The sequence below is a fragment of the Perca flavescens genome, chromosome 6 (genome assembly GCF_004354835.1).
Source record: "Perca flavescens isolate YP-PL-M2 chromosome 6, PFLA_1.0, whole genome shotgun sequence".
In the NCBI taxonomy this organism is placed as follows: domain Eukaryota; kingdom Metazoa; phylum Chordata; class Actinopteri; order Perciformes; family Percidae; genus Perca; species Perca flavescens.
The window spans coordinates 18,911,323-18,929,998 of record NC_041336.1 but is presented as its reverse complement, the minus strand read 5'-3'; the positions used below and the strand labels follow the sequence as shown (position 1 = coordinate 18,929,998).

Here is an 18,676-nt window from a genome sequence, read left to right as displayed (position 1 = left end):
AGTCTCGTCATCAAATGATCAGAATTTAACTAAATAGACCCTCTCTCTCTCTCTCTCTCTCTCTCTCTCTCTCTCTCTCTCTCTCTCTCTCTCTCTCTTTCTCTCTCTCTCTCAGCAGACAGCAAACAGATTTTTAATTACTACATATATATATATATATGTAGTATATATATATATATATGTATGTTTGCTATATATATATATATATATATATATATAAACTTCATTTAAAAACAACATAATAACAGAATAGATTTAGAATGGGATTTATCTGTTGAGTGTGTATATGCAATGACAAGTTAGTTTGGTTTAGAATAACAATACTACATTCTGGGTGCCCGGATAACTCAGTTGGTAGAGCGGTCGCCCATATATAGAGGTTTACTCCTCAACGCAGCGGGCCTGGGTTCGACTCCGACCTGCAGCCCTTTGCTGCATGTCATTCCCCCTCTCTCTCCCTTTTCATGTCTACAGCTGTCCTGTCAATAAAGGCCTTAAAATGCCCAAAAAATAATCTTAAAAAAAGAAATACAATATTCGGAAGATGTAGACAGGTCTCTAGATCAGTATAACAGCAATGTAATGCCACTCACGTCCAACTATGACTGAAAATGGCTTGAAAGACACCCGCAATTCCTTAAAATGTACATGAAGGGAAGTTAAATGTTTGCTGATGACAAAAAAAGACAAAAAATGAGCAAAACATTTTCTAAATACAGACTGAGTGACCACAACCATTGAAAAAAAGTGGATACAGACACACCTGGTAGCCCAGACAACAACTGATAACCTAAATAAACTCAAATCTAATGGGGACAGAGGACAGAGTTTATAAGAGAGTATATAAGGATGCTGATTCCGTTAATATTTTAAAGTTTTGTTTAAAAACTTGTAATGCTATTTGGATACAGGAGTTTGACCTTTTTGTCATAATTTGTATTTATTGCCCCCTATTTATTTATTTATTCATAATTTAAATGTGCTTTATTCATGTTGTTGCTTGTTGTTGTTGTTGTTGTTGTTTGTTTTGTAGCCTACTTTGCCTTAGTTTTTTAAAGGTGTTAAAAATAAAAATGACATAAACCTAATTCAATATGTACTTGTGAGAAAAATTACATGGCAATGGAAGAAGGCATAACATGTTAACCTTGAATGTCCTACAACTTGCTTTGGCAAAATGTATAGTCAAGCCAAAGAAGCAAATTGGAATTTAAGTAGCCTATACAGAGAAGAGTAACCTGCTCGAGCGACATATGTGATTTTAGTCACTGTGAACGTTAAAATCTGAGTTGCACATGTTTCTCTGTAAAGATTTCCAACCCAAAATATTAAAGCATGCGGAGGGCACATCTGGAAAATATTGGAACCTTGCCGATGTGGCTGCGTCATCTACATGCGACGTGTAGGTTGCAAGCAGCCACATGAGTCGCAAGCGATAAACGTCACTTATTCGCGCACCAGTTCTTTGATTGTTTGTATCACCGTATTACAATATTGCACATCAACACGAGCCCACTGAGGCGATACACGAGTTCAGGTAATCGATTAGCCACCTGGGTTCCTTAAATCAGTTGTATGGTTTGGGTTAAGTGTAGTTTGAATGTTTTGCGTTAGCAAGCAGTGAATTGATTGTGTTGTAGTCTTGCATTGGCAGACATAGCTGTGCTGCAGGCAACAGTCGGAAATGGTGCAGTGCCAGTGCGGTGTAGGGTGCTGCTGCCCGTGATAAGCTAGCAGGCTAACGTTAGCTGGAGGAGAAACGATGTTCACTTGGCTGCTGTTATCTGCTAACGCCTCGAATATGGCTTTAACGTAACACATTCAGAGAGTTAAATGTCTGAACACAGGTTTCTCGGTGGTTTAAATTAAATTTAAGTAACTCGTCTAACCTGTAGCTAGCTTTTGGAGTTATAACGTTAGCTTTATGTTCATTCAAAGAATACGACAAGCAAAAGCAAGGGACAACTGATGGCATGAGTTTGTGTTGACCTATATTAAGTTGACGATGATACACAAATGGGAAACTGTGTGTAGACCGTTCCTAACGCTACATGGCTAAATCATGTTCGCAATATTTTCTATATGTATCCAGTGTAATGAATAATACAGCTAGGTACATTTGTACTGAGAATTGAGGACACATTTTATTTAGCCTATTTAAATTGACGTATTAATTATGGAATATGCTAAAGATTATAGAAGATTTAGCGCATTTACTGAAATATAAATGGTGGGAAATCACTCACACCGACGGTGAAGTTTGTAGTCATATCTTTGTATGAGTGCGCTCCTCCCCGCTGCACTGCTTTCTAGGTTAAACTGCATTTTAATGAGTGTATACATCAGTGTTGGTGAAAGGAGGCTATATTGTTATTGTGGGCACAAGTGTCCGTGCTAGATCTTTGTTTTTGATAGTGACCTTTACCCGTACTCTACTTTGATTTAGTTTTCATCATTTCACAATCCTGGAACAAGATCTCAACGTGTTGCTGTGATATTTTATCTCCCAAAAGTAGTGCATTACATTACTATCATTCTCCGTCTATTCTCTCTCCCCGTTTTATTTTAATGTGAGAATCTGATCTGAGCACATAGCATGCATTCAAGAGAGGATTTCCTTGTAGCTCCACAGTAACACAGGCACATTGATTTCTTTTGAGGGGGACCGAAGAGCGACCTCTTAAAAAATGAACCGACAGCCACAGAAGAGCTTTTTCTTATTTTGTTATACTTTATAGACACTTCTGCTGATCTTCATGTCTGTGCATCAGTCTGTCCTCGTGGCCATCTGCCAGTCACGTGACTAACAATAGAAACCTAACTCGTCAGAAATGAAATCGAAACTTAATCCGTGTCTGACGGCCTCTGTTTCTTTTTACATACGCGAGGTGGATTTTCCCTCAGCTTTCGTGGTGCAATAGTTAGCAACGAGTTTTTACAGCACTGCCTACAGCATTTATAAACAGCGACATCACTGTTGTTTTCATTGTGGAAGCTAGAGAAAAGGACCTAGCTCATCCAAAGCGGAAGACCCTGCGCCTTGGAGAGCATTTCTTGACAACTACATATCTACTATTTCTAATGTACCACCGGTTCCCTGCTTACTTTACGCGTTTACTTTATGATTTGTGTATTGAACGTTGTTATTCTTTTTAAAGTCTCTGTTTAAGCCATATGATCATTGGGAGGCCACAGGAGTAACGTTAGCGACGTTAAAACCTCCCACTTTATTCACCGCAGCCACTTTCATTTCAGCTACTGTAGGTGAGATCAACAATACTTGAGAGCGCACTGGGCCTTGGGGTACCAGTTAAATGTGGTGTGTTGCATGCACGTGATGATATGTGAGCCGAGTTTTCAGCACTGCTCAGTTGACAATGGACACAGGTCTCAGTGATGGAACAGGGTCACTTGAACTTCGGACTGTGCATTGGTGGTATTTAGCTGTGTCTTGATAGAACAGCAGGAAGTGTGCAAAATAGTTGATTAATCAATTGTCTTGCCAATGCTTAATTTATTGATTTAATTCATACTCATTTATTGATCCTCTATGGGGAAATAACGTTTTCTTCCTAGGTTCAAAACCGAGAGGAGCATAATGACAGTGGGCTTAGAAAAACTGAGTTGTTATTTTGGCTGTCAACTGTTGCCTTGCATCAGGGTCAAGATGAGTCAGCTCCAGCCCTGTTTGGCCCCTGGGCCGTCGGTTCTGTCGGCCCCTATTACTGTGATGAACCAATACTATGGTGTTCTCTATTAATGTGGCGGTGTTCGGGCCTGCTCAGCTCTATGTGACAGACCAGTGTTGCTGACTGGGCCAGAGGGGATGAAACCTGACTCAGTATTGAGCATCTCCTTGTTGTTGGTCTCACTGCTATAGACATTATTGAGTGTTGTCAGATATGACACTTGAGGCTGAATCAATGTTTGTTGTACCATTTCTAAAAAAAAAAAAATATATATATATATATATATATATATATATATATATATATGAACTCTTGATTATGCAGTTCAGAATCTACATATAAATGTTTCATGTGTGTTTTTGTAGAGAGGAATAAACGTAGCTCTACAAAACCCTTCTTATAGTCAGGACTGTCGGTGAGCAAAGTTGCATGGTTTTCTGTCTACAGCTTATCCCTGACAGGCAGCCCTTTATGTTCTTGTGTCCTTGGAACTGTCCTTTTCTTATGCATCAGTGTCTCACTTTTCCTCTCTGCCATGGATCCAGATCCAGCAATAATTTGTAAGGCCAGAAATAAAACAGAATCGTCATAAGAAGGTATGAATTATTAATCACCATCCTTTTACCTTGGGATTAAGTTTCAGTGTGACCGCGAGAGACAGTATGTCACCCTGCAGTATCCTTGTAGACTGGCTAGGGTAAAATCTGAAGATATACATAGCAACGTTGACCGTGTTGGTGTACATTAGAGTTCATCCTCTTCACATAATCTTAATTTTTCCCCCCTATAATTTCCAGATATTTCATTGTCCACTGTATATTGTATACAAAATTTCAAGAAGACAAAAGTTAAGGATCACATCCTTGAAGCTGGTATAGTTTCACTGACTTAAACAAGGACACTTAAGAAGATTGGTGATTTTCCAGCAGGGTCCAAACTTATGTTACTGGCTGGAACAACAGTTTCTCTTGCCCTCCATGCTGTTGCTCATTTTTACACCATTCGATTATCTTACTCTCATTTATTTTTTTCTTATTAATATTCTCCTGACACCGTCCTTTGTTTTTTTTTTATTTCAGGTCCTCCGCTGCAGTTGGCGTGCCCTGACTGATCAGGGTCTGCTGTTTGTGCAAGAGGACGTAGACTTATACAGAAGCTGCACATCAAGCTTCACCGGCCCCCTTCAGACTCAACCCCTGCGCTATGAGCAGAGGTAGAGGAGGGCCTTACAAAGAACACTACCACAGACATCCACCACCTGATTTCCAGGCCAAGGAGAATTACTACAGACCTGGACCACCCTCACTCTATCCTAGAGCTGGCCCACAGCAGAGCCCATATCCAAGTTACTACAACAGCCCTGCCCGTCCTGTAGTGCCCGTACAGCTGCCCCCAGCTCCTTCTCTCACCCCCTCCGCTCCACCCATACCAAAGCACAATAAAGTGGTTTCTAAACCAGAGGCCCTTTACAATTCGCATAATCAGAATCACGTTCCTTATCCTGGTCCCAATTCCTTTCAGTACCAACAGGTCGAGTTCCTGCGAGGACATCGCTCTGAGGCACCACAGTTCATAGCCAATTTACACGGAGGGGGAGGGGGAGTGGGAGCGGTACCTGACAGGCAGGCTAGTTCCTCTTACCAGCCCCAGTCAGGGTACAATAGATATCCATACCCTGACAGCAGCCCAAGGGGTAGAGGGGGTCCTAGTCAAGATCAGAGTTTTGTATGCTCAGGAGCCACACAAGGCACCCCAGGTCTTCGACACCTAAATCACAACCAGTTACAAGGTACAAACCACAGCTCCAACAGACAACGTCGCGTGCAAACAGACTCTCTGAGTGACAATTTTCAGAGTTTGTCCCTTCATCGAGACAGGCCCAACAGAGTAAGAGAAAGGTTTGGCAGACATTCTGCATCCAGCAGCTCTGCAAATTTGAGCTTTACTAAAGTTAACATCACTCTCACTTCTGACATCCAGGACCAGGTTCACAGGGCTTTGGCTGCTTTGAAACCAAGTGAGAGTATCTGTGCAAAATTCTTAGCCAAAAAACTGCGTCTGCCTAAAACGATAGTCAACAAGGCTCTCTACTCTTTGGAGCGCTCCCAGAAAGCCTCCAAGCAAGGACTCCACCCTCCCGAGTGGAGTCTTTACAGAGAACCTCTCGGAGGCGAGGGAGATCAAAACTCTAAAGTACAAATTCCACCTTCCCATCTGTGTGTCAGCTCAGGACACCCTCCAGTTCCTGAAGCCAAGGTTGAGCTAAAAACAGAAACAGCAGAAAGCAGGGGACAAGGCAAAGAAGAGGACTCTGACACAGAATCCAGTTCATCTTACTGCTCCTCTTCACAGTCATCAGACTCTGAAGAATCCCAATCACCAGCGAAAGGTCAGCACCAGGAGACGCAACATCCCATTACTACCAGCTCCCCGGATCCAGAACTTGTGCTTCCCACAATGGCTGAACAAAAGGAGCTAGTTCTGCAGTACCTTCTGGCATCGGGGGAGGCAACGTCTCTTGTAATAGCAAAGAATCTGGGTCTTAGGAGTGCAAAGCAGGTTAATCCCACCCTTTACTCGCTGGAGAAGCAAGGTGAAGTTATTAAGAATAGTGAAGCTCACCCCCCCACCTGGGAACTCTCCACCCACCGCAGAGAGAGGATGGAAAGGAGCATTAAAGCCGCAAAGAGCAACCGTGCTGAGGGGAATTGGATGAAGGAGGAACCCAGAGATGAGAAGGGAGGAGGGTCTGTCTTTCTGCCATCGCCTCCACTACCACCAATACCAGGCCTCGAGCCACTGCCACTCCCAGAGGGTTGGATGCCAGAGCAAAGTCATAGTGAAGCGGTTGGTAACATTTCTGTGCTTTGTGTGTGTTTTATTTAATGGTATTAAGGTGATTACATTAAATACATAAATGTGAATTATGTTTTAAAACATAACTATAAATAACAAAACAGAATCATTTCAAGTTTAATGGCTGCCAACTATTTCTAGGTAATCAAAAGGTTTCCCACAGTTGTGTTACAGCACAGTCTCTACAAAGATAATAGGAATAGTTCGACTTTTTGGGAAATACACTTAAATGCAGTTTTTATGCTAAGCTAAGTTAACAGGACTGGCAGTAGCCTTATGTTTACAGGTCAGACGTGTGAGGGTTTGCATGCAAATTGTCGAACAACTCCTTTTGAGAAAAAAAAATCTACATTGTCCCTGGAAGATGTGAAGTGTCTTTTTTTTTTTTTTTGATGTATTCAGCAAAGGTTACCAGCCTTGGCGTTCTACCCTGATTTTAACCCTTTACCCACTTTTCCCGTTAAGTCCCAATCCTCCCTCCTGCCCGCCTTCCTTACCTCATGCAAAGATGAAGAGACCAACGAAGGACAGTGGGCCAATGACGATATCCCAGAATTCCTCAATGCCATTCGCAAAGAGACAGATGCTGGGAAACTGGCAGCAGAGAAGGTGAACTCTGTGGGAACTATAGCTGTGTCGCTGGCTGCTCCACCTCCCCAGAACCTGTGGGCCAAATTGCAGGAGGTGAGGCTGAAGAACCCCGTCAGCGGCCTCATGGAGTATGCCCAGTATCTGGGCCAGAACTGTGAGTTCCTGCTCCTCGACCAGTCTGGACCCTCTCATGACCCAAGGTTCGTCACATAAGCTAAGTTTGTCACTGTAAAGTTTTATTGGGTAAATTAGTCTGTGATTGTCTGTGTGTTCATTCTGTAATGTTGAAACCTAGCTAGCGATGCACCAGGGCCAATACTGACCTTACAAAGTGGATCAGGTATTGACCAATACAGTATCTTTGTCAGTGTATTTAGTTCAGTTACATTCATTAAGTCACAGTGGGCCACAGACTCCATATATGGTACCACAAGAATCTCTTGTTAAATTCACTTGATTAGTTTCATGGACACTTTACATTTGGGAAAAAGAGGGTACTGATATGAGAGCAGTAATCTGTATCAGCAGCACCTCTTAGTTGAGGTATGTACGTTGGATCTGTGCCTCCCTAAATATAACAAGACTTGGGTTATCGAAGTGCTAAGTGCTTTTTCGTTATGTAATATGTACATAATTTGATGTTAATCCATCCACATTTTTTTTACCTTCTGTAAAGCACCTGGTGACAAACCTATTGATTCAAAGTCTGTGAGCAATAAATCGGCCTTAATGAAAACACATGATGCAGCTAATTAAGAATGAAAGTTGCATTGCTTGTTATGCAACACAGTAGTTTTAGGAAATTGTAGCTGCTCACTTAATCATTTATTGACCACGGCGTCTCATCCGTATATTTTCTCTCCTTTTGTCAGATTTCGTATGCAGGTAATGCTCAACGGGAGGCTGTTTCCTGTCGCAGAAGCTTCTAGTAAGAAGGTTGCAAAAAAAGACGCTGCTGCGGGCACCCTCCGTATTCTCATCGCAGAAATGCAGGGAGGGTCAAGCACGGGGAACGAGGGTAATACTGCCGGTGTAGACCAAGTGATGGATCTACTCCCAGACAACACTGTAAGTTTTTGTATGAATGTTTGGAAATAAGCCCCCACCAGCCATCTATAGACTGCCAAATTTAGCTTTAAACACCCGAGATTGGCACTTAACATGACAAAAAGAGAGCACTACATTTAATGCATCAGAGCAGACGCTGTAAACGGCAAAGTCAATATAGGTCAGTCAAGTTAAGGTGTAGACACATTTAGCCGACGGCCGACCGTTGACAAAAAACCCCGTCGATATGATCAGTCGCGTCCCCAAGGTCCAAAAGTCGGGACACACTCACCTGACACCAACTTGAGAAACGTAATATGTCTTGATAACAGCAGGCGGTGCTACTCTGTATTGTCGCCCAAGAAATGAAAACCGGGAATTGCGCAACATCTTCTTCTTTGGGAATTTACATCCCTCCTTTATCTGGTATGTTTACCATTAAAGGTTGTGGAGAGCAACATTTTGCTTGTGATAATTTTGCAGCGCTACCAGGGAATAAATCCTTTTATTCAAACTTAGTCATCAAAAAACATCCTTAATTGAAATATATTATGTCTCCTCTGCTGTCTACCAGGCGCCAGCTGAAGGCACGGGGGGAATTTTTGGGACTAGTGTGGAAGGGATGGGGACAGTGGAGGGACCTCGCCAGCCACTGTCCCGCTCTCTGCCTGGTGGGAAGAATCCGGTGTCTGTCCTCATGGAGTACAGCCAGCGCAGCGGGAACCCCATTGAATTCATCATCACTGGGCAGGCAGGCCCACCACATGACCCAAGGTACTGGCTCCTTTAGCCCCCCCCCCTCTGAATTGGTCACCCACACTGCAAGTTCCTCCTCAGGAAAGTAGTTGATCAGCTATTTCTGTTCAATCTGTACTTAGTACTTTCAATCAGCTGACAGACACAGTACCATCTCTGTCTATTCACTATTTTCCACTCGTTCTGTTTATGATCTATCCCTTCAGGCAGCCATCTGGTAGATACAATAAAAACGTTTGTGTTCTTCGGGTCACTTTGTTCCATCTGGGTTACTAGTACACCATAGGCATCACTCTTACATCTTCTCATTTATCTAAGTGTGATATAATCATCAATGATCATAGTTGCAAATCCCCACCACACACACACACACACACACACACACACACACACACACAAAAAATAAGTCTTCCTTTTTCTGTTTCCTCCCTTCTTAACCTTCTCTGCACTGTGTTCAGGTTCATGTACAGGGTGAAGGTCGGAGAGAGCCTGTTTGCAGAGGCCTCAGCTCCAAGCAAGAAAGCAGCCCGCCAGCTGGCAGCAGAGGAGGCCGTCAAAGAATTAATGGCTGACGGGAGACTGCAGCTCAACAAGGTGAGGAGTGAATAGAAAAGAATAACTTGAGTTGTTCATTTGGGAGGAAAGAGAGGGGCTTTGCATATCCCCAACATGAGTGGAATGACTTTAGAATAACAACAGATCACTCAGACTGAAAGAAATGATTTTGTTGCCACTGTCACGCTTTTCTGCTCTGTTGGCTCAATATTGTTCACATCTCTTTTTCTCCGCTCTTCCTCCCTTCTCTCTTTTCCAGCCCCAGTTGCCCCTGGGCTCCTCCAGTGATAGTGATGGCAGTGGTTCTGGGACTACATATCCCTCTTTGCCTCCTCTGACTGCAGATGAGTTGCGAGCAGCACACGAGGCAGGGGTTGGAGACCTCATTAACCACCTGAACAATAATGCCGTGTCGGGTCTTCTGGAGTACGCTAGAGCCCGGGGCTTTGCCGCTGAGATCCGACTGGTGGGCCAGTCTGGGCCACCACATGAGCCGAAGTATGTGTTAACTGCATCAATGCACAAACACACATTTAATACATACACACTGGATAAAACAAAATCTCTTACTGTCCAGGTTACCATGTGCTTGGAAAAATATGTTCTTTGTGTAGCAGAGAAGACATTTTTTTTTTTTTTTTTTTTATAATTTAAGATTTTGGAACATTAATAAAGGCCCTTTTGACTAATTTCTCTCTAGCAACACTTGACATGCGAAAGAAAGTGCTCGAATGGATGTTTGTGTTTATCTCCCCATGGCTTTCAATGGGTTCCTTTTTGTTCTAAAAGTGAGTGAGAAAACCCCGTCAATTCCTCTTTGTCCCCGCTCAGGTTCACCTACCAGGCCAAGCTGGGCGGACGCTGGTTCCCGCCAGTGTGTGCATCCAACAAGAAGCAGGGAAAACAGGAAGCAGCAGATGCTGCTCTACGGGTTCTGATTGGAGAGGCTGAGAGGGCAGCCCGCACTGGGGAGCTTATCCCAGCTGAGGTACTGACTTTTCAATGGTTCACATTTTCTGTCATAAAACATGAGCCTTCTCTGGCTCAACATGGGGATAAGGCAGGACTTAATGGAATTACAGTTCACACCTGCATATAATTGACTTAACCACCTCACTTAACTTAATCTGATTCACTGACAAAATAACAACATAGGCACACGTATATAACATGTAACCTCAGTTAAAACATAACTAATTATAGTAAATTGGAGTCTATAACTCCACACATTTCGTGCTTCACAGTAACTGAATCGATTCTCTTCGCTGGAAGGCTTTAGCTTTCTAGCAGCTATAGGAAGAGTCAAATTTGTATTGGCATACACACATTACACATTATCTGGCCACACATGTTTTATTATATTCTCAGGCAGCCTTAGATATGTTTGGAAAGCCTTAATAATTTACGATAGTATTTTTTCATTTTCTGTATCTGAGTATCATCAGATGTATATTGGTCAGAATGTTAAATAATCCTTTCTTTTTCTATTTTGCCTGTCCTGTATACATCCCTCTCTCCAGCTTCCAGTGAGTGGCAGCACTTTGCATGACCAGATAGCAATGTTGAGTCACCAGCGTTTCAACGCCCTGACCACACGTATCCAGCACAGCCTTCTGGGACGCAAGATTCTGGCCACCATCGTCATGAGGAGGGGGGAGGGCCTGGGGACTGTTGTCAGCCTGGGAACTGGTATACCCATTAACTTTAGCATATCCTATGAAGCAAAGGGAGTTGGTAATAACCGCCCATAGGTATAAGCAATTGTGTTGCAACATAATGCGTTATGTTGGCATTTTTCCATGATGTGAAGAAGTTGTATGGGTTTCTGTGCTCAGAGGCATGTGCTGTCAGAAAGCTGGAACAGAACTATGTCACTGCAGAACCAAGAGGCCTGCGTTGCATGTTTGTATACTTTGACATTGAATGTGTCTTGTTTTTTTTTCTGTCAGGAAATCGCTGTGTTAAAGGGGAGGAACTGAGCCTTAAAGGGGACACTGTTAATGATTGCCACGCTGAAATCATCTCCAGAAGGGGATTTGTTCGGTAGAAAAAAATCTTGCTCTTTATCAATGTTTCTCTCCCTATTGTGAAAATACCCTGCTCTTCCCCAAGACCCAGTCTGCAGGACATTATTTATAAGTCTAACTCACTGTCTCCTGTCTTCTCAGGTTTCTGTACATTGAGCTGCTCAAGCACTATGATGGCACAGACGACAGTATATTTGACCAAGCGGAGCAAGACAAACTGAAAATCAAATCGGACATCACCTTTCACCTCTACATCAGGTGGGAGTGTTGGATGTTTTCTTTCTCCTTGTTCCTAACCTCCCCCATGGTCTCCTCTTTTATTCCGGTCATGTCCATCACTCAGATGCATTAGTGTTTCATGTTTAGGTTATGTTTTACATACCTTATGTCCTGTTACTCTCTTATCCATAGCACGGCACCTTGTGGGGATGGTGCTCTATTTGACAAGTCATGCAGTGAGTCAGGGGACGATGTTGAGGGCCATCAGCCTCTGTTTGAGAATTCAAAGCAGGGCAAGCTCCGCACCAAAGTGGAGAATGGTGAATGGACACACATCTTTTTTTACAATTCTGTATCAGTGCACAGTCCACTCACTGGTCTGTAAGCAAGACCTGTGACTGTGTGTGTGTTTGTGTGTTTGTGTGCCAGGCGAGGGCACCATCCCAGTGGAGTCAAGTGCCATTGTCCCTACCTGGGACGGCATCCAGCACGGTGAGAGGCTGCGAACCATGAGTTGCAGCGATAAGATTCTGCGCTGGAACGTGTTGGGTCTGCAGGGGGCATTGCTCTCCCATTTCCTGCATCCCGTCTACCTGAAGTCCATCACGCTTGGTAGAAACATACTGTTGTTTTTTAATATATTCATGAGACTTAACGTTCCAACTTTTGTTGCTTCTTGTCTCAAATATCTGTTCTACAACGTGGCTTTCTTGTTCTGATCCGTCAGGCTATCTGTACAGCCACGGGCACCTCACACGTGCGGTTTGCTGTCGGCTGGCCAGAGATGGTGAAGCGTTCACCCAAAGTCTCCCTCCTCCCTTCATGCTAAATCACCCAGAGGTAACTGCACACGTTTTTGACAATGTCAAATGTGAACTTGAATCAGGAGTACTGAGGAGGGGTGGGAATCCCTTGGCACCTCACGATTCAGAGGCTAAGGATTCAGTTTTTAAACCGATTCTCGAATTTGTTTATGTACATTTCCATGCGTGATTTAAAAAAATATACATAGAATCTGAGTTTGCTACTCAGTTTGCTAATCCCTTCCTAGACAAAGCATGAGGTGGTCAGATGTAATGTGATAAAGTAGATTAACAGCCTATGTGTTTTTGCCAAATTATTTATGTCTTATTAGATTGTGAGATCTAATAAGACACATATGTGAGACACTAATTGTGTGTGTGTGTGTGTGTGTGTGTGTGTGTGTGTGTGTGTGTGTGTGTGTGTGTGTGTGCACTCACCTTAAAGATTGTTAGGAACACCTGTAAGATTTCTCGTTAATGCAATTATCTAATCAACCAATCACATGGCAGCTGCTTCAATGCATTTAGGGGTGTGGTCCAGGTCTAGACAATCTCCTGTACTCCAAACTAAATGTCAGAATGGGAAAGAAAGGTGATGTAAGTCACTTTGAGCATGGCATGGTTGTTGGTGCCAGATGGGCTGGTCTGAGTATTTCCCAATCTGCTCAGTTACTGGGATTTTCATGCACAACCATTTCTAGGGTTGACAAAGAATGGTCTGAAAAAGGAAAAACATCCAGTATGCTGCAGTCCTGGGGGGCAAAAATGCCTTGTTGATGCTAGAGATCAGAGGAGAATGGGCCGACTGATTACAGCTGATAGAAGATCAACTTTGACTGAAATAACCACTCGTTACAACCGAGGTATGCAGCAAAGCATTTGTGAAGCCACAACACACACAACCTTGATGCGGATGGGCTACGCCAGCAGAAGACCCCACCGGGTACCACTCATCTCCACTAAAAATAGGAAAATGAGGCTACAATTTGCACGAGCTCACCAAAATTGGACAGTTGAAGACTGTAAAAATGTTGCCTGGTCTGATGAGTCTCGATTTCTGTTAAGACATTCAGATGGTTGTCAGAATTTGTTGTAAACAGAATGAGAACATGGATCTGTCATGCCTTGTTACTACTGGGCAGGCTGCTGGTGGTGTAATGGTGTGGGGAATGTTTTCTTGACACTTTAGGCCCCTTAGTACCAATTGGGCATTGTTTAAATGCCACAGCCTACCTGAGCATTGTTTCTGACTAAGTCCATCCTTTTATGACCACCATGTACCCATCCTCTGATGGCTACTTCCAGCAGGATAATGCACCATGTCACAAAGCTCGAATCATTTCAAATTGGTTTCTTGAACATGACAATGAGTTCACTGTACTAAAATGGCCCCCATAGTCACCAGATCTCAACCCAATAGAACATCTTTGGGATGTGGTGGAACGGGAGCTTCGTGCCCTGGACGTGTATCCCACAAATCTCCATCAACTGCAAGAAGCTATCCTATAAATATGGTCCAACATTTCTAAAGAATGCTTCCAGCACCTTGTTGAATCAATGCCACGAAGAATTAAGGCAGTTCCTAAGGCAAAAGGGGGTCAAACGTGGTCTTAGTAGGGTGTTCCTAATAAGTGTGTGTGTGTGTGTGTGTGTGTGTGTGTGTTTTTTTTTTTTTTTTTATCCCATCCTCTTTCAGTCGCTCTGTTTTCTGATTTGTACTTGTCTGGAGACGGTAACTTTTAAATAAAAATCAACACAAGGATTATTAACTTTCTGAATCAAATCGTTGTAGAGAGAATCGCGATGCATCTAAGAATCAATTTATTTTTCCCACCCATAGTACTGTGCTCATTCTCAAATGTTATTCATTTAGCTGCCAACACACTTATTTGTGCCTGCACAACTGTTTCTTCATTGCTCATCATCTTTAAATTTAGCTCATCCGTCAATTAACAAAAAGCAGGTAAGTCATTCTCATACCACTGGGCAAAATGTCTGAGAAATACAGTAGCCTAGCTGGCAGTTGAACACAATTCCCCTTGTTCCTTGTTATAGCCCCTTTTTAAGAATTTCTTGGCTTTCATTTACACATGAAAAAAAATTCAACCGTTCCTAATCGTCCCATGCATTACACAACTAATTGTACATGCTCTGTTCAAATTGCTGACTCACACTATAGGACTAAATTAGCCTGATTTAACTAAATATGCGCTCTCTTCCCTCGACTTCCCCCTCACCACCTGGTTGGACTGTAGGTGGGCAGGGTGAGTGTGTACGACTCCACGCGGCACACGGGCAAGACCAAGGAGTCCAGTGTCAACTGGAGCTTTCCAGACCAGCACAGTGTAGAGGTGCTGGACGGGACCAAAGGCAAACTGGATGGGTATGTATCTAAACCAAATCCTGTTGCTTCTGATGGCAACACACACATTGTTTGTTAATAGCTTTGGATTGTTTTTATAGTCTTGTATTGTTCACTTAACAACTTATTATTTGAAGGTTTACTTTGCTGATTTTCAACCAGCTTTGTGTCACTGCAGCATGGGCAGAAGATGTCATCTGGCAGAGTTTTGAAACAAAGCTGGTTGTAAAATTGGCAACTTTTTCCTTTTTTTTTTTTTTTTTTGTAGTGCTGCTCTTTAGTGTTTTTGTCTTTCTCTAGTGGCTAACAAGTGTATTAACCCACAACAGCTTCAAGACAGTTCTTTTCCCGAGCAGATATTGATTTAACCAAACACGATATGATTGTGAAGAGACAACACTGGAATTTGATTCCAGAAAAAATATTTGAAGATCAGTCAAGCACTTTTTAATAATCTCAAGTGCTCTGTTGTACTCAGTAAAAACTGACAAGTAACCACAAGCTTAATTGAAGTTTGATTAAATCGCCCGAAACAGCAGCAGCAGGCAGTTAAGTAATCTAAGTAGGAAACACTGCATGATCAGAGGAAATGTTGTGTCGTGCCAGCTGGCCAGGCTGTGATGTTTTTCCTTGTATAATGAGCACTCCAACTAAACAGCCCTCTAATGCCTTCCCTCTAGGAACAAACTGAGTGTGTCCAGGGTGTCCAAGTCCAACCTGTTCGGTCTGTTCCGCTCTCTGTGCCAGCGGTGTGGCCGTGTTGACCTCCTCGGCCTGCCCTCCTACTCTCAGGCTAAGCTGTCGGCCACGTCCTTCCAGATAGCCAAGCAGCAGTTCTTCCGAGCTCTCAGCAGCCACGGTTACGGCGCCTGGATCGGCAAGCCGCTGGAAGAGAAGAGCTTTGAGTCAGGGGAGGGGAAAAATGGAACGGGAGTTCCTGTGGGATATGGCAGCAGTAGAAACGGCAAGCAAGAGGAGGCATAGAATGGCGCAGAGGTACATTATTATTATTATTAAAGGGATACTTTTCTGATTTAAACCAGCTCTGTAATCTGTGTGTGGGCAGTGTGTTCAGATGAATGCTGCAATGACACAGAGCTGGATTTAAATCAACAAAATATCATTTTTTTTTTAAGCGGTTAATAGAAATCTATGGAGGGAGAAAAGCACAAGGCAGATTGAAAAAGTTTGATGTGAAGGAAAGGACAATCAAACAATGCGTAGCCAGCAGGCAGAACTTTATCTTCTGATGGAACATGGCTGCAGAGGAAGAGTGATGGAAAGGGACAGAATAAAGGAGAGGAACAGTGCAAGGGCAAAGCCTGAAGGATGAGTGGTGTCACATAGACCGACAGAGCTATGGAGAGATCCACGGGGTGTACAAAATAATCTAAACACTACATGAAAAAGGAATTGGATTTGAAGTCAGTAAATCACTATAGTAAACACTGCTACAACTCTGGGTTGTATTAGTTTGTCATCTTTTTATACCTGTAGGTTGGTTTCAAGTTGTAATTTTAGTTTTAATCTTGTCCTTGTTATGTTTGGCATATGTTGTCATTTTTTTCCCCCCACTGTTCTACTTTTATATTTAAACTTATTTTTGCAGGTTCTGTGACTATTGCAATTGCATTTTGGACCCAGATGATTTGGCCTCTTTAGGAAGCTGTTTTTCTAATTTTGCCTTGAGAGCTTAAGTAGCTGACAAGTGCTGCTAATTGGCATTCAACCTAACATGATCAGTCATTGCAGCAGTGTTTGTAATTGCGATTATTATAATTTAGAGTTGAAGTCCTCTGTCATCATGCTTATTTTCTGCTCCTTATGTTACGCTGCATGGAAATGCAAGCAGTTGCTTTAAGAACAGAGAGCAGAAACGATGGGACGCTCTCAGCAGGAATCTTGATTTTGGAAAATTGCACTTGCCCTAAAAAGAGTGTCATGAAAATTGGAAATTAGTCCCTGTTCAGCACAGTCCCAGCTTTCACTGTACATAAGAAGAACATCAATGCCAACTTTTAGTCTGATCAGTGGCTAACCAAACATTCACTGTTTGACATTTGAGGCTTTAGCTCCTGAAGCCTTCGATCAGGCCCCGTTTCTGAGTCAAATTTAAACTTACTGTACACCTGTCCATCCATCCATCCATATGCTACCATGGTTTTCATTAGCATAGCATAGGTCAGACCAACCCTTTGGTCAGTCCCATCATTTCTCTGTGCTTTTGGGCTTTTATATAGAATTACTGATGTCATGACCTCCAAGAAGTACAATATTTCTGTTGTTGCTTGTGTGTTTTTTTTTTTTTTTCACTTCTGGCAAGAAAGTTCATCAGTAGCTGGCCATGCTAGCAAGTCCGAGACTGTCTTAACTGTCCTGTCTGCAGACTGCCTGCATATTGTTTGTTTTTGTTTTTTTACATCTAGATATGAAAAGGCTTTTAGGTTCTCTTGCATGGCCAGTTTGAGGACTGCCGAGTGAGGAGAGTTTTGTTGTCTAAGAGTGTGTATTCTGTTCTTGATTTGGTTATATGTAGATGGCTGGTGCAATATATACATCAGGTATATACAAATACATGTACACACAGATGTTACAGTGGGGTCCAAAAGCCTGGGTACAGTTCCAGAAACTAATTTATCGATTTATAACAGAAATGTTAAGTCAGATATTTTATTGCTCAAAATATTGCATACGGTTTTTTATAAATTGTATTATTATAATGCAGTATGGACATTAATTGTATTAGTTTTCTTTGTAATTTTTTTTAAGAATCCACATTATCCAAGCACACCTTTTTAAGAGCACATCAGATGTTACTGTTTTTGTCTCTCCTAGATGTTTATTGTGTTTAAAGTCAGGTAACTACAGAGGGAAAGCCATGCAAGTCAGCATTCCATTATACTTCAAACTGTTTTGTGTGCACTTTGACGATTGTACAGAGCCCTTGTTTTGATCGAAAATGAAGGGTTGGCTTGAAGTGATGATATGCATCAGTAGAGTGGCACCTCTCTCTGGCCAGTGTGTAGTTATCTGTCTTACTGCAGCCCTAAAGTTCAAGTTTTAATTGAGGACTTTGTTACTGTCTTCAGCAGTAATGTAAACTATTGTTTGACCCTTTTTAAAGATTTAAGACTCTGGCTTAAAAACAATAGACCGAAAGTCCTTTGTCAAGTTACAGCACTCTACAAAAATATTTGTTTTGATTATTAAAATGTACAGTTCTGGTAGTGGACTCAGACTTTTGGACCCCACTGTATGCAAAAATTGATGTTTTAGTATAAAGCTGTATATATATGTCTGTGTGTATGTATATGTATAAGTTTAATGTATATATTTTGTAAATCCTCTACAATTGCTTTTCTATATATTTTTTTTCCTGATGTTTTAATTAAATTGCGATGGGATATGCTGTTTTTTACCAAGGAAGTTTGGAAAGTCAAAAGAAATAAAATGAGTAGCAATGTTTCAATGGGGTTATGTGTTTCTGGCATTTTCTTCTTATCAAAGTCTTATTTATTTATCACCTAATTATTTCTTCACAGGAGTAGTATTTTCTTCACCTGGGGGTTGAGTTGTCTGAATTATACTGGCATTGACATTTGGGGGGGTATAGATGTTTGTGTCAGAGCTACGGTTGAGGGGACTAAAAATGTCTAGCAGTGCCTCTGCTTCTGACTCTTCATCCAAGATGTATCTTTGGATTACATTTATCCATAAACAATGATTGGAAATAAATTTTCTAGGCTGAGAGTGTGAGTGAGTATGAGCGGC

General features: G+C 42.2%; 1 protein-coding gene across 2 annotated transcripts; it reads left to right on the top strand.

Annotated features, from left to right (window-relative positions):
- Positions 1-1,449: 1,449 nt before the first annotated feature.
- On the top strand, positions 1,450-18,378 carry adar (adenosine deaminase RNA specific). 2 transcript variants are annotated; one of them, XM_028579915.1, is made up of 16 exons: positions 1,450-1,537; positions 4,769-6,536; positions 7,011-7,336; positions 8,009-8,204; positions 8,758-8,957; positions 9,398-9,533; positions 9,754-9,992; positions 10,326-10,482; positions 11,015-11,183; positions 11,444-11,537; positions 11,663-11,779; positions 11,933-12,060; positions 12,170-12,352; positions 12,468-12,580; positions 14,799-14,926; positions 15,586-18,378. In XM_028579915.1, exons 2-16 carry the CDS (start codon positions 4,893-4,895, stop codon positions 15,887-15,889), a joined length of 4,134 nt encoding a protein of 1,377 aa, XP_028435716.1. In that variant the 5' UTR covers positions 1,450-1,537; positions 4,769-4,892; the 3' UTR covers positions 15,890-18,378. The 2 variants fall into 2 exon arrangements, with proteins under 2 accessions (XP_028435716.1, XP_028435717.1); XM_028579916.1 differs by lacking the exon at positions 1,450-1,537 and adding an exon at positions 2,845-3,264.
- The last annotated feature ends 298 nt before the right edge of the window (positions 18,379-18,676 follow it).

Bases quoted from the DNA above. Each gene is read 5' to 3' on its own strand.
- adar (XM_028579915.1), top strand. From the start codon at position 4,893: ATGAGCAGAGGTAGAGGAGGGCCTTACAAAGAACACTACCACAGACAT. The intron at 12,061-12,169 runs GTGAATGGACAC...TTTGTGTGCCAG, and splicing joins CCGCACCAAAGTGGAGAATG to GCGAGGGCACCATCCCAGTG. The intron at 12,581-14,798 runs GTAACTGCACAC...GTTGGACTGTAG, and splicing joins TCATGCTAAATCACCCAGAG to GTGGGCAGGGTGAGTGTGTA.